This window comes from Teleopsis dalmanni, chromosome 2 (assembly GCF_002237135.1).
Source record: "Teleopsis dalmanni isolate 2A chromosome 2, ASM223713v2, whole genome shotgun sequence".
NCBI lineage: Eukaryota > Metazoa > Arthropoda > Insecta > Diptera > Diopsidae > Teleopsis > Teleopsis dalmanni.
The window spans coordinates 236,890,562-236,901,694 of NC_051847.1; the positions used below are offsets into that span (position 1 = coordinate 236,890,562).

The 11,133-nt window shown below is 30.0% G+C and overlaps 1 protein-coding gene across 1 annotated transcript; it reads right to left on the bottom strand.

Moving 5' to 3' along the window:
* Nucleotides 1-5,370: 5,370 nt before the first annotated feature.
* On the bottom strand, nt 5,371-6,180 carry LOC119680100 (vacuolar protein sorting-associated protein 28 homolog). The gene has a single exon (XM_038092750.1). It carries the CDS (start codon nt 6,088-6,090, stop codon nt 5,461-5,463), a length of 630 nt encoding a protein of 209 aa, XP_037948678.1. The 5' UTR covers nt 6,091-6,180; the 3' UTR covers nt 5,371-5,460.
* Nucleotides 6,181-11,133: the final 4,953 nt, after the last annotated feature.

The following is an 11,133-nucleotide window of genomic DNA, read 5'->3' on the forward strand; positions in this document are numbered from 1 at the left end:
ATGTCAAATCTACACTACTTCAACTACCAAATTTAAAATTATTAAAATTAATTAGTGAAGAGTACAACTAGCAGTTTTTCTCGCGTACGATATATGGATAACCAAGGCTACGTTGATCACTAAAGACTTACCTCTCCATAAAATCTGTTGTCTGCTGCAATTGTCGTCTTAAATACATGGAAAATGATCGCAACGGAGAAAAGAAAGTTATTAATCATTGCCAGTCTATAATCTACAGGCGTCGATAGTACAACAAAAGAATATCAAACTCGATTCTCAACAGTTGGATAGTTCCAAAAAAAATGATCTCTCCATGCAGTAAGAACTCTTCTAATTCAACTTAGATTAAAGTACAAACAAGTGCTAAACAGTTGCAAAATGTCAGGAATTAATCCATATATTTCTGACATATCCTTACTGCAGTTCTGGAGCTCATGACTACTTACATTTATTCAAATGCACTGCAGCTTAGATAAATCTTAGCTCGATTGTTGTGTGGATCTTACTCATCCTGTTGAAAAGAATCCTGAATCTGGAGACAGATTTTTCGGGTTTAAAAACAATTACTCCAAAAATTCATTTGAGAAGATTAAAGGCTAAGGTAATTAAAAGACTTGAGCGTATAAAAACTAAACGACTTCCTACGGTTTTATGGATTTATTCAATACAAATGGTACTTTAAAACTAAAAACTAATCACGATGACATTTAAACTACTAAACATCAAGAATCTCAAAAATATGCGATATTGTGAGGTTGTGAACGGACTACTGGCAGTTAGAAACAAATGCTTGGGAAATAGGTATTCCTTTCGACGATTCTTGCCGCAACTGTAAGAATTATGAAGAAAGTACCTCACATCTGTTTTGTTATTGTACAGCTCAGCTGGACAACATGCTAGATTAAACATGCTATGAACCGACATTTTAGAGGATCTTCGTCAATTGTCTACCAAAAAAATATCTCTCTTGTTTTTTAAGAGTATATGATTACAGAGGATTTTTTTGGATGTTGATAGGTTTAACGTATAGATAAATTTTTTTCGGATCAAAGAGGGACATGGCATTTTTTCTTAAGTTGGAATTCGGTCGTAATCGGTTTTGGTTGCGTGCAGTATTATTCACCAGTAACCTTTACGTTTCGCACACTGACACCAGTCAGAAAAATCAAACTGTGAGATGATATTTTATCTTTCCATTTTAATGGAAATGTCAATTCTTCACGATTTTTAACAGATGGCGCTACTTCAAACTTTTTTTTGGCTGAAATATCATTAGTCATTATAGATTTTATAGTGAAATAATCAGAAAAAGTAAATAACGCAAGCATTTTTTTTAAAAAAATAGTCAGAAAATATTCAATGTTCAACTCTTTGGAAGAATTGAGAAAGAGAAGGTATTTACAAATATCTTATCTTACTTTCTTTAATACTTTATAGTTTTATATATTTAATTTAAGAGAGCATTTTTCCGGTTTAAAGTATTGGGGTTGTGTTCCCATTAGATTCTATATTCAAATTATTGATTAATATCAACAACTTAAGCAATTGTTCATAAGCATATAGTCAAGGATTTGGAAGATATAATCAGCAGGTTCAAGAACTTATTAAATAAAATATGTGAAACTTAATTAATTATATTGTAAATCATTGTTAAACTAATTAGGATATAATGTCGTATATATATAACAAATTATATTCCGTAAATATTTTAAGGATGAGAAGCGCATATGTAAGCGTTTTTGAAAAAGAAATTGTTTCTAATCCATTTGAAACGATTAATGTGTAACTTGAAAAATTTTAAAAATAAGCAAACTACAGATAATATTATAAAATATCATTAAAACGTGATTTTCAAAATAAAGCAGTTTCTGAATATATAGATCCCCAAAGAAAAATATTATTTTATTATTTTTATTAACTTATATTTTTCTGTGACTTTAGTTGGCTCTTTAGTTCTTATATTATCAAATTATACTATATGATAAATATGCTCGCAATATATAGAGAAATTCAACATTTAATTAAATAATTAAAATAAACACTTTGTATCTTATTGACTCGTCGGATAGCGTTAAGACATTCGAAATGGTCAAGACACTTATATTACCGATGTAACATAAAATTCCGTATAGAATATGAGGCGTAACAGAAAAATATTTGTAAATTTTTTATGAGCGCGATGATAATAGAAACGGCATATATTTGTAATTTTAAATTACTATATATAAATAAAAATATATATATTAAATTAAACGATTTTATGTATTAAAATATGAGATAAAAAAAAAAACGATCAACAAAAATATTTGTAATTTTAATTCGAAAATAAAATGTGTGTATATGAAAAAATGTTTTTTATTTAATATATTTATTTAAAAAAAATTTATAATTATATATAATATAATTTTGAAACAAAAACGTTAATAAAAAAAAAATTCAAATTTATATATTTTATATAACGTTTTTATGTAAAAATAATCCAAATATATATAAACTATTAATATTTATTAATTTATATAATAAATTTTGCCTAGATGAAAGTCGATATTGTAGAGCAGGGCAGACCAGCAGACCAGATGCGATCGCGGGTCAACACAACTCACTGTACAGATTGGAAGGCCGCAGATATATACATACATACATTCATAGTCGTTCTAATGTTAAAATAATTGTTATTAAATTAATAATTTAAATTCATTTATTTGGTTAACCATAAAAAAATAATGTGGTTTAACCAGTACACCAAAAGAAAATTCGTGTGATTGTAGTAGATTAAAAAATAACTCCAAATATTAGTTCCAGTGAAACAGACATCGTTACAACTTCTACGTCACTTAACTAACATAGAGTAAAACTAATATTTATGTCAAATAATTACTGATGTATAGTCCTCGTTGGAAGTGATGAGCGGCACTTGTTAGTCATAGCAAACGAATGACTCTGGGATGTACACCGCATCACTTCTAGTATTAGGCCAATGCAGATCTATGCATCTCAACTGCTAGAACTTACAATGTTTCTTGTAAGGGAGCACAATCAACTACTATCTAAGCAATATCAACTTATGTATCACATAGATGGACTTCGTCATGATAATATGATCAATAGAGCCTCCCTCCAGAAAGCATCGATCGATCTCTTTCTTCGTATCATAAAAACGTTGACGCATATTGCAATGGAGCTAATATCATTAAAGTGGATTACAAACGTGAATTAACAGTTTTATACACAGATGCAGTAACGTTTACGAGACCACGATTGCACAACAATAAAATTCTTAACACGTCTTTGTCTGATATCTCCAGAACAGAACTACTCATTCTTTATGAAGCAAGCACTATTCTAGCTTAATATAGCTCATGGTATAGCTATAAGAGTGATATGTCAAGCATAAGTACGTAAAAATATGTGTGGCAACTGCAGCTCTACTCTCCATATTTTTGTGGATCTCTTATCATGTCCTTATACAAACATCGAATTGAGTTTTACTTAGGCTGCCAACTATTGTAATGTCAAAATTTTCCGTCTCGATTCAGGCTACTTTCAATTAAATTTCAAAAACAACTGATTCATTCCTTAACCAAAAAAAAATACTCATTTTCTCACTTAACCCCTACGTAATCAATATCCTAACCCATATATTCGTATTTTAAAATTCCTCATATTTTGTAATGGCTCCCTTAATTATATGATGTGCTTATAGACTTTTCTAACCTATAAAGCTGCAAATATGTTTGCAAATACTAATTCTATAGTTTCTATAAACTGGAGAACTAATACTGTAGCATTAGTTGGTCCATAGACTTTGATTAACTATTGGTTAAAAATCGAAAGTCATCGCTACTGACGCGACACTCCAATTAATCGGTAGAATATGAGGCGATTTTTTATTTGATTTAGATGGATGGTCTTTACTAGTAGTGCAGAGATTACATTGCTAACATGATACGTGATGAGCAATTTTGAAATACATTACCATCTCGAATAAGGTTCTATCTGCGATAAAAAACTGACGTTTCGGCCTAGAAGAGGATTAAAGTTCTAGTAATATTCTCTATGATTGTTAATTTGCGGTCCGGGTTAGAAAGAGAATTCTGGTGCGGGAACTTCTATCCTCATCTGACATTATGAATACACTATGACCTTCATTCCAAGGACGGAATGCTTTATGTTTAGTTAGAGTCATTTGTTATAAAAAAGATTAACTTATCAGCCTGAAAGTGGATTAAAATATTAGGTAAATTCTCTGTGATTTTTTGGGTTTGATGTGGAGTAGAAGGAAGTTACTGGTGTATGAGCTTCTGTCCTCTTCTAATATTGGAAAGACATTATGACCTTCATTGCAAGGTCTATATACATTATTTTTAGTTAGGATCACTGTGGCTTAAACTAGTTTAAGCCACAGTTGTTAATTGTGATACAAACGATCTTCTAAGATAGTTTAAGCCACATTTGGTAAGTATAATACAAAAGATCATCTTAGATTATCTAAGCCACAATTGTTAATTGTGATACTAAAGATCTAATTTATCTAATTTAAAAAAGTTACAATAAAAAGATAAATTCACGTTTAATGATAACCACTGAGAAAGAAAAAACAGATGATAATTTAATTAATCAATTTCTATGAAATCTATTGTAGGGAATAAAAAATATTAAAAGCGACTTCAGATAAAATAATGTCAACGTGTCATCCACCCCTTTCAATTAAAAAATACACTTAATGGTCATATTTAACTTTAAATAAATATATAATGTGCACTCCCTTAATTCAGAAATAACTCATTCCACCTGATTTCCAGACTACTACAAGTCATATAACTTTACTAGTTTCTCCATCTTCCTAGCATCCGTTTCCCCTAGTGAAGCATAGGGCCGTAACGATTCTCTTAGGTATTTCTCTGCATATATCGTTCCATGTGTAGTGTGCTTCTGTTATTTCTCTTTCAATTGTCCTTCTCCAAGCTAAAGCCGGTGCACCAGGGCGTCTGTTGCCTTCTAGTTCCATGTCAAAGCTTGTAGTGAAATGTATTTATTTGGTCGTCGGATAGTATATCCTATCCATCTTTTTGATTTGTTTGTACCAAAAGATCTGCATTTGATATGCGGCTCGAAACTTCACTAGTTAAGTTGTATCAATTCAAGGCCTCCAATCTATATATTTTTTTTTACTTCTCTGATACAAAAAAATAAAATCTCAAATAACTTTTTTATCTCAAAAATGTTAACAAATTAAATATATACATTTATTTAAAAATTTAGAAGTTGTAATTCAGATGCTTTAACTTATCTTATTTATAAATTTCTTATTTGTTCAAAATAAATAAAATATTATACTTCATAACAATTAATAGTTTATTAAAAGATTTTAAAATTATGTATAAAGCTAACACTTAAAAGAAAAATTCAAAAGATTTAATTATAATATAAATACATATGTCTAAATACTAACGTTGATCTTTATTGGCTATGTAACAGTTTAGTGAAATCGGCGTATGCTGATTCCAGATCGAAGAGAAACTGTCTTACTTGTGCCTCTGATAATTCATCCGAAGCCTGCATTTCATTTAAAGTACTCAACCATGTCTCAACTTTCTGTTTGGCATCAAAGTCTTTGGGTATGAGCGAAAGGCGATTCATATTATCAACCAAGTCCTTAACATCAAAATGCAAAGCATCCATTGTGTTCATTTTCAGACGTAACTTATCCATAATTGTGATGAAAAGTGATACGATTTCCGCAATACATTTCGATGTGTTACCCTTGTCATCGCGTATCGTTATGGGACGGTCTTCTCGTATGCGTTCCAAAGCAGCTGGACAATCAAGTCGGAATTTCTTCACAAATGTGTCAACTGTTGGGAACTCATCACATTGCACTTGTTTGAAGGCTACTTTATACTGCACTAAATACTTCGAACATGCTGCTGTGTATTCTTGAGGCGTGATACAATCACGGAAATACGCCTTCTCCAATTGTTGCAAAGTATTAATTATCGCATATAAATCTGCCATATTATCATATTTCTCACGTTCTCTAGCATTTCGGAAAAGTTTCACCTCTTCATATAAATCCGGATTATCTTGCATCTCTTATTTCGTAAAATTTATCAAGTATTATTAAAAAAATGTTTTCTCCTAATTTTTTATACAAAGAACAGATTTTGCTTGAATGACGAATAATGCAAAAAAAAAATTGACAACAAAGTTATATTTTAGTGTTGCCAACTCTTTCCATATTTTATTGTAAATTGTTCGGATTTTCATAAAAATTTTTTAATAACCGTTTATAAGTTGTGATATTCTGTTTAAATTTAAAAAGACATAATTATGAAAAAAAAATTTTATGTTTTTATTATTAAATGCCATTGTAATAAGATTTATTATTAAAATATAGACTAATAATAATGGGGTTATCTAAGTTGAGTTCTAAATGAGGAAAATTCTAAGTTGTGCCGATAATGTATTGATGTGTCGATACGTGTTGATAAATGGCTAAATGTGTGCAGTGCAAAAAAACTCCCATTTGGTTTAGCATCAACTTAGCCTAACTCGCACACGTCCTAAATATGTAATTAATATGCCTGTTGCACGAGCTACTCATAGTAACATAAATGAAGTGCCAAATTACGCTCTTTATTCAGATTTTCTTGGAACAGTTTTGTGTGAAATCTGGTGAGAGCACCAGTGCCACGCAAATAAACAACACAAAAATTTAAATTCAAACCAAAACAGCTGGATTGTGTAGCATTTTCAAATTTCGACAGGGATGGTATACTCTCTCAGATGTTCTCATTTACTCGAAAATTTCCTAGTGAAACACAGTTGTGTATACACAGTGTTACTCAAAGTTACTACGAGTAGCTCGTGAAACAGACCTATTATAAAAAAATTAATAATTACATCATAAAAGATCAACTATGGTTGCGGTGCCAGTACCTTGTTTATTTTTATTCTAATTAATAATTAAACTAATTATTAATTATAATTGCTGCAATTGATTTTTATTTACTGACTTCACTATTATAATTTATTCTCCTTATAATTTAATATTTACCGCAATAAATTATTATATATTAAAATATAGAACACTAAATGAAGATGGGACTTACAGAAAATTACAATCAAAAATTTAAAATTATTTTAATACAGTTTTGATTAAAGCATTAATCTTCGTTTTAAGTTCCCATACTATAAAAGAGTTTTTATAATTTAGAAAACGTTGATGGATTTATAATGGAACATCCGAAAAATGATGGTATTATAATATGAATTGAAATATTTTTTCGACATTCAGGCGAGTATTACTTTGCTCTTGGATATAGTGGTCTAACATCCATAACTATTAAAATCATAACCATCTGAAAAAAATTAACTGGGTTTGAGCAGAAGTATGGATTTAGTTAGTAACAGAAACTAACAGTACTTCAACAGAGTTATAAATATTTGAACGAGTTAAATTAGGCTATTTTGAACAAATCGTCTTTTGCATAAAAAAAAATGATACCACAGTGAATATAATCTTTTTCATGAGATGATCTAATTTACAGTATAAGTATATGCTATCACACTATAGATATAACCTTCCGCACTAGATCACGTGAAGTTTAAATTTATTATATCAAACGGCTTCGACTCTTTAATCTTCTAGCAATGTTCTCAAAGCTTCATCATTGGCATGCAGTTCCATAAGTGATTTGGTTCTCCTTGTTATTACTTTTTATTTGAATGACTAATGGAATCTTGAGGTCCTTGTATGTCTGCCTCTAACGTGCCTAAATGCTTTACCCACTTCTTTCAATACTTTATTTTTCTAAATCAATGAACATATTATATTTTTGGTAGTCTGACTAGTGCATTCCCAGAGTGAAGCTACGTGACACTATGCAGATTTAAAAAGTTGTTTATTGATAATCAGCTTGATGTGTTGACATATAAAACTATGTAGAGAGGTATAAATGTGATAATTAAATAAACTAGGCAGATTATATACACGTGCCATGGGAGTAGTCAATAAAGATATATGAAGAGGTATTCCATCTCTGAAAGTGTGACCAAAGTATTATTTCATAATAAAATTAATAGTATTATTAATTTGATAATACCCATATTTCAATATTTTATAATGAAAAAAAACGCCAATGAGATTTTGACGCTCCCTAAATATGATTTATAGATAACGAAAGTATGTTTACTAAAACCAGTGAGTTTACGGAAAATTGCGGGTTAGCCTAGCTAAGAATAAACTTTACGCTCGGGATCATAAATGCCAGTAATGTAGAGCGGAATAGTAAAAGGAAGAGCAAGAGTCTTCTTTAAAATAGTAGGCGAAGAATTGGGGGGGGGGGCTTATGTCTCATAGATTCAAACAGCATTATTGGGAGCGAATTTACCTGAAGAATCTCGAGGGAATTCCGATCACTTGTAAAATATCGCCTAGCTAGTGAAAGAAGGTATTCCTCTATGCGAGTGACCCTAGCAGAGTTGGGATAGTGTATGCTACATGGAAGATTCTTCTTTCAAGGACTCAATGAATTTGCTTGAAGGTTTCGCTACATTTACATGAAAGAAAATCATGTTAAAGTCAAGGTATAGGTGTCTGCATAAGATAAACTAGATTACTGCAAATATAAGCTGGTTCATCCGTACAACTATGGTAATGTATCCTTTTTCAGCAGAAAAGAGTTAGGGTTACTGGTGGGATATTTAACGGGTCACTGTGGACTGCGTTATCACCTTAATAAAATGGGTCTGTCCGAAGAGATAGATTGTCGACTCTGTTCAGAAGCAAACGAGACTTCCAGTCACATTCTCTGTGAACTACTCTCCCTTTCTGTCATTAATGAGGTTCTCAACGGCCGACATTCTAGCTTTCATTCGGAAGGCGGAATGTCTTTTGTTCGGTTAGGGTGTGTTACAGCATAAAAGATCAACCATAGTCACAGTGCTCGGCTCCGTTGGGAGCTGTTACCCTGTCGATTCCTATTCCTACTGCAAATATATAGACATCTCTTTCATACGGTTGCGGATTTGCAGATTATCTTATTCGTATAAGATGAAAAGTAAAAGTAAGTAGCGTTATTCACACACATTGCCTTCCACAAGTCACATCTCACTTCAGAGTGGTATTCATAGGTGTATATTCATATGTTGATCCTTTTTTTCGAGTCAGCGCAACTGGGCACTTTTACTCTTTGATAGCTGGGGGTACTACAGGGTCCCACCCATCTCATTGACTAATTTGTATATCTCTCATAAGCTTCATAATTATTCGGTGATTGATCTAAGATCTGCGTACCTCCGCGTGCGGAGACTGATTACTCTAAGATTAGTAGGATTAGTAGATTAGTAGGTAAGTAGGATAGCCTGTCAATTTTCGCATATAACTTCAGGGCTCTGTCCCTTATGCAAGTTGAGTAATTCACACACATGTATAGTATATTACTTCTTATATTTATTACATTATACTATTACACTTATTGTACTTATTATTATATATTATACTTATTTAATACTTTATTATTATTATTATTACTTATTAGTATATTACTAGAATTGATTAGAGTACTGGTATAAATACTGGAATAAATTCAGATTTGCAGATTACCTTATCCGTATAAGATAAAAAGTAAAAGTAAGTAGCACTATTCATACACATCGCCTTCCACAAGTCACATCTCCCTTCAGAGTGGCATGTATAGTATATTACTTATTATATTTATTACATTATATTACTTATTTAATACTTTATTATTATATTACTTATTATTATTCTACTAGAATTGATTAGAGTACTATAGAATACTAGAATACTATATATATAAATACTTTTTATTATTAATGATATGGAGGGCAAGCAAATGTTCTTTTTTTAATGGTAAACTAATAATATATTTTATTAAATTAACATAAGTCTTATTATCATAATCTATTGCATTAGTATTTAGTATTTTAAGTGTGAAATATTTACTGATAATGTCTACTATAGATTGTCGATACAAGTATTTATCCCAAGTACGAGTATTTCCCTATTATCAATTAATGATAAGCCAATCGCATTAAGCTCATTGATATCAATATTTTCATTAATATAATTATTAATACAAAATAATCATTAAACGAACATCTTATCAAACAATTTAATAAAGTTTATAATATTACTTTAGGACTAAAGCTAATATTGGCAGCGCTTGTGGGAAAATGTTATTGCCGTCATAAAAGAAGTAGCAGTTCACTTTCGATTCTAATAAAACTCGTTTCTATACAAATAAAATAAAAAACGCATCATATCTTATTGTATTGTATTTGTTAATAAACAAATATTCATTTTGGCAATATTTTTCAAGAACAGAATCACAACTGCCTCAGTTGGAAGAAAACATGTGAACTAAACTTTGTTGTGCATCGTCAGCGTCGAAACGTGACTTACCGTAAAAAAGTGTTAATTGTTATAAAAAATATTTATTAAAAAATATTCCAAATGGGAAAATTTTATAGTTTTTTCTCCACTTACAATAATTTATAGTGAATTTAAAAAATTTGTTTAATATTTGTTGATAACAGTTTTTTGTGTTTTGTTGGCTATCAAAGTTCAAACGTTAAAAATATTATTTAATTTTTGCTCAAATAATTAGTTCGAGTGGTTATAGTAAAGCAGTAGCTTAAATATTTCTTTTTAAAATAAAAAACAAAAAATATAAATATATTTTAAAACATAATTTAAATTAAGAAAAATAAACAAAACAAAAAATATTGATTTTTATACAAAATCATTGAAAAATTATTAACAAATTGTTCTTAACAAAAACTATTACTAACTTACTTACTGTTGTCCTTCTCTCCTAAGTGAAGCATAGGGCCTCAGTGATACCTTTCGTGATTTGGTTCCAGGCATACTGTACGTCTTTAAGAACAAAAACTATTAAAACAAAATCACTTATTTCTGTTTAAATATAAATTAATTAATAATTTCAAATTATTTAAAAGAATTATTATTCTCATAAAATTTGTAAAACTATAGCTATATAGTTAATTATACTACAGTTAATTATCAAATTCTCAAAATGGTGCAGGAGAAAGCTGAAAACACGGTAAGTTTAAAAAAAATAATAACTACTAATAATATAATCGAAA

Excerpts from the sequence above, each read along its gene's own strand:
- LOC119680100 (XM_038092750.1), bottom strand. The coding sequence starts at position 6,090 with ATGCAAGATAATCCGGATTTATATGAAGAGGTGAAACTTTTCCGAAAT.